This window comes from Triticum aestivum, chromosome 5B, assembly GCF_018294505.1.
Source record: "Triticum aestivum cultivar Chinese Spring chromosome 5B, IWGSC CS RefSeq v2.1, whole genome shotgun sequence".
Taxonomy (NCBI): domain Eukaryota; kingdom Viridiplantae; phylum Streptophyta; class Magnoliopsida; order Poales; family Poaceae; genus Triticum; species Triticum aestivum.
This window is the reverse complement of record NC_057807.1, coordinates 381,055,592-381,060,597: the sequence shown is the minus strand read 5'-3', so window position 1 is coordinate 381,060,597 and position 5,006 is coordinate 381,055,592. Positions and strand designations below refer to the sequence as shown.

Sequence of the window (5,006 nt, the reverse complement as noted above, 5' to 3'; positions counted from 1 at the left end):
ATTGACAAGGAGGCATTCTTGAGTAACAATGCCGACACGGGTGAGGAACCATTGGTTTTTGATACAAGCTCTAGCTATGAGGATGTTATTGCAAAAGTGAGACAAGTCTTGAAGTGGATGGACACCAATGTTGATGTTAAGTTAATAGGAAGGTATGATGTTGGAGTTGGAGCCAAATCTCGCTTGAAAAGTATGCCTATCACCTCGGATTTGCATTGGGATGTATACAAGGAAAAAGTATCCCAATCGGAAGACAAGTCACTTGAATTGTTTGCCACCAAGGTTGAATCTCCTCGGTTTACCTTTGATTTGAACCGGCATGTCTCTTCCCCAATGGATGACATGAGCGAGAGGACAATGGTGCCACTTGTTGAGCATAGGATTGTGGTTGATGCCCCCAATGTTTATCCCCCACCACGTCCCCGTGTACCATCTATCAAAGCAAATGAGGTTGAGTTGTATGCCCCCAATGCTTCTAGCCAACCACCAACTAGCCAAGCAAATGAAGTTGAGTTGATTGCTAGTGACGGAGTAATTCAAGAGGATGAAGGTGCTTATGATGACGACGAAGAGCAAGAGGAAGGGTTTCATGGTAATGATGTTGGTGACTTGGATGCGTACATAGCGCAAAAGGACATGGATCGTGACTTGCCTTTTAGGCGTCAATATGCGTATGACTCGGATGGCGAGGGTCCAGTTGAACAGTTGGACGAGGATGGATTCACAAAGGAGGAGAACCAAATCCACTTTGAGCTGACGGGCTTACAAAAAAGAACTCACTTGTTTAAAGATCTCAGCCTTGCCCATAAAGCTGTTGTTGATGGTGAAATGAGAATGACGGCGATTGAGCCAACACCATGCCCGGATCTAGGAGAACCAAGGGTGGAGAATGAGGACGAGAATGCTTATTTGAAGAAAGGAGTGAAGTTTCTAAGCTTGCCTATGCTGAAACAAAAAGATACATTGTTAGCTACATAAGTTTCATTATTGACTAAATTTTATCTCATCGAACTTCTCAAAACCTGCTCAGCAGTCAAGGTGTCCAGCTCATTCATATAGCACTTGTATCGCACATGCGAGCTTCCTGTGTAGACTGTCACTTGTTCCCAATAGTAAGCAAGCGTAGGGCGCCGATATGGATCATCATCATGCAACCCGTCATGATTACCCCGTGGGTTTGCCATGAGGGGGTTCTTGAAATCAGGCCGTCCAACCGGGATCCGCTCCCACATCCACACGGATAGGCTCCAAACAAACCCAGACAATGAGGATGTATCTCCCTTCCTCCGACACGCCAAGTCAAGCTGCAATCAAATAAACATGTTAGATATGGAGGCGCATGACAAATGCAAGATAAATGGTTGCAAATATCTCTTACCTGACGATACAAATATGCTAGTGCGGCCGAACCCCAGCTATACTGGGTATCCCAGTTATTGAGTCGCTCCAAGAACATCCAGAGGGCTGAGTTCCTGGTTGCATCTGAGAAGACTACCTTGGTTAGTACATACCAAAGATAGGCCCGCGCGTACTGTTGCACAACCACGTCATTGGCACCCTGAGGGCACGGATTGGTGTCTCCTCTGACTAGTTTTAGCCAAGAATGCCTCACTCTCGCGGTATCGGCCTTGCCTTCTTGAGGGTCGTCGGGCTGAACACCAATTAAAATGCCTGTCCGTTCTCGCCAATTAACGACGCTGACACGACAGGTAACAGCTTGTCCGTCGATAGGAAGGCCGCTTATCATAGCCATGTCCTCTAGGGTCATCGTCAGCTCCCCACATGGAAGGTGGAACGAGTGAGTCTCCGGCCTCCAACGATCCACAAGTGCGGTCAACGCCGTGTGGTTCACCGGCGGAGCGCGTCGCTTAAACTGCAACACGAATGGGAGAAGACCCAATCTCCGAATATAAGGCTCGTACCGCGGGTCGTAAGTAAAGCCATTAGCGGAATGACCCCTCATGCGCATAGCAACTACATGCTGCAAATAAAGTGATGTTTTGATCAATACAAGAACACAAATGAGAAATAAAGAAATTTGACAAGTCTTGCTTCTTACATTTCCATTCTCAATGGCACGAGCACGATGCTCCTTATCCCACTCATCGATTAATCCGGCATACCAAGGTCCATCAGCATCCGCCATTCTACAAAACAAATCACAAACATCTATGAATACATGAACAATATAAAACAATACAATTTTCTTCTCCAAGTTATGCCATATGAACAAACCATTCTTCTCAAACATAACCACATCATTTTCTTCTTCTTCATATGCACACATAATTCTTCTCAAACATACCAACATCATCTCAATCAAATAAATTTGTCAAATAATATGGTGTCACATATGCAAATACATATCATCTAGAGTACCAAATTTCACCATATTTTTTGCAAATATAGTATGCCAACAATAGGATTATCTACACATACACACATCATCTATCAAACCAAATTATCAAACAAGTCTATTTTACATACAAAAATCATGTATTCATCACCCCTCTTAGTTCAAAAAAAAACCTATGGACACATATACACAAAACGGAATTGATTTTGCCTACATGTTCAACTACACATCATCTACTGCCTACCAAATCATCTATCAACTACAAACAATTTCCTAAAACAGAGAAACCATCTACTCATCTAATATCACCTAGTGTTGAATAATGCATCCAACAAGAGAGGGGAAAACCAAAACAAATTGAAGGGAATAGGGGAGAATACCTCAAGGATGCTTGGGGGGTCAGATCCACAAATTTGGGTGGAGGATGGAGTAGATCAAGGGGGGTTTGGTGTGAGGGAGAAGAGGGGCGAGAGAGAGAAAGCTCTCTGTTCTTCGGCCGCCAGGGAGAGAGGTTGGGGATGAGTGGGCTGGGCCCGTGGGGTTATCCACTTACCAGGGCCAGACGCCAGGGTCCTTGGCGTCTGGCCCCTTTGCCACGTCAGCAGGTCAACGGGCAGGCGGGCAGTGCGGGCCAGGGGCCAGACGCCAGGGCCCCTGGCGTCTGCTTCGCAATCCAGACGCCAGGGATGTTGGCGTCACCCAAAAAGGTCAGAAACGAATTTTTTTTTGAAACGAGGTCAAATCAGGATTTTGTTAGCCTTTTAGGTCATAACAGTAATTTTGTCCTCATCATTTTATGCTTGTCCCAGTAGATTATTAAGAAACTGAGAGACTGTTGTCCGTTTGTTCCACCAGACAACGCATGTAGCTGCATGCCCGTACCATATCTGAACCACCCTACGCATAAAATCTTCCACCAATTATAGGACGTCCTGTAGTACGTGTCTAGCGAACATCTTGTCCATTGCTACAAAGACAAACAGAATCATTTGGCCACACGCCCTATCTTGTAAACAAAACAAACAAACCTCAAGGAGTCCACGTGTAGGTGCTCTGGGCTTGGGCTGCGTCTTGTCGCTTTGCAAGCTGAATTCAAATATTTCCAAGATCTTGCACCGACTTTCCTACAGAAACAGCGTAGCTCACACGTTTGCGAATGTGATCTTAATTCTTGCCCCGGAGGACTATTTTTTACATTAACTCGTCAATCCAGGAAGTTTCTTCCTAGAAAATGGCAGGAAAAGGAACAGAAGCAACGCAAGAAGGTCTTTTCGTGCGCATATGATGAAAGAAACGTTCCGATGCGTTGTTCAAATGCCCAGCTCATGTGCTTTATAATTCAACATAAATGATTTCTTAATTAGTTTGATTTGAGGCTGAGGCGCTCCGGCGGGCGACGGTTTAATAGTACCTTTGGTCTGGTTCTAGATTGTTCTTCGCTGACAACAAATTTCTGGATTCTTCTTGTACTGCTTGGTTTGTCAAGAGTGGTAGCGTTACGGCAATGGCGACCTACGGTTCGGAGGGACAAAGCTACACCTAGGTAAAAATCTTTATGTACCTTGCGTAAAATCAGACGTGGCAGTTTTTTATTGGGTATTACTTGGGGCGCTTGCGGTTTCTACTTGCGGCGACGGTAAAAACTTGCTTATCATGTCTGGTCACACGTCCAAAGTTCTGGTTGGTTTCACCAAGGAGTGCTCGGCGTTGCACCGAGACGGTGGGGCTTACAAATATGCGGCCCCATTTTTACTCTCTCCATGATGATAATGGATGGATGCACCGGCCAGACCAACAAGACAACACTGACAGCGACCATTCCGAAGTCCAAAGATAGGAGTAGTACCTTCTCCACTCCATATCCAGGATCCAGCCAGGCATCCAAAATCCAATTAACAAAATCCTTTCAAAAAGATGCAATGAATAATAATATTGTGCACTAGCGCATGCCAGCAAGGGATTCATTCGACTGTTGCAAAAGAAGGCGATGGCTTGGACCGGACGACGCTTTCTATCCGGCCAGGGCCAGCACCGGGCCGCCACGCCTCCGCGCGCGCTCCGGACGCAAGCGAAGCGACCACCACCGAGGGCACGAGCCGGTCGGGCGGTCGGTTGGCCGGGCCGACGGCGTCGTCGTCGCACGCGGCGGAGCGGCAGCTAGGCGACACCGCCGGGTCAGGTCAACTGCGATCCCTCTCCGGCTTTTGCCCCGGGCTCCTCCTGGGGCCTAGCTGAGGCGGGCGTGGCACGGGAGGAGGCGTACGCGCGTGCACGGTCGGCGGTTCGCCCGTCGCTGGCATGCGGACACGTGCTTGACCGTCGGGGGCTCACCGGCCCCGCGGAGCGGCGCACCGGAAAAGCCGCCGGTGGCCGGACGTGCGCGAGATCCCGATGCGTTTGGGTGCCATTGCTGGATCCGATTATGCTTCCAGGTGGCCTCGCACCGTGTCCGCGATCCTGGGCCCAGAGCTCCCGTCAGAGGCCGCGGCCGATCTTTTCCACGCCGTCCGAAGGAAGGAAACGCCCGCAAAGCTTGCGGTGTACGAGCAGCGCCGATCAGTAGAATTTACGAAGGGGACGGCGTCGTGTCGTTGTTGGGGCACGAGGACGCGACCGATTCTCTCCGTGCGTGGGTCGCATGCGATGCCAT

At 48.5% G+C, this 5,006-nt stretch overlaps 1 protein-coding gene across 1 annotated transcript; it reads right to left on the bottom strand.

Moving 5' to 3' along the window:
• Positions 1-904: 904 nt before the first annotated feature.
• Positions 905-2,838, bottom strand: LOC123116176 (protein MAIN-LIKE 2-like). Its single transcript, XM_044537177.1, has 4 exons — positions 2,737-2,838; positions 2,060-2,147; positions 1,379-1,981; positions 905-1,304 (listed from the first exon to the last, which is right to left on the bottom strand). Exons 2-4 carry the CDS (start codon positions 2,144-2,146, stop codon positions 999-1,001), a joined length of 996 nt encoding a protein of 331 aa, XP_044393112.1. The 5' UTR covers position 2,147; positions 2,737-2,838; the 3' UTR covers positions 905-998.
• Positions 2,839-5,006: the final 2,168 nt, after the last annotated feature.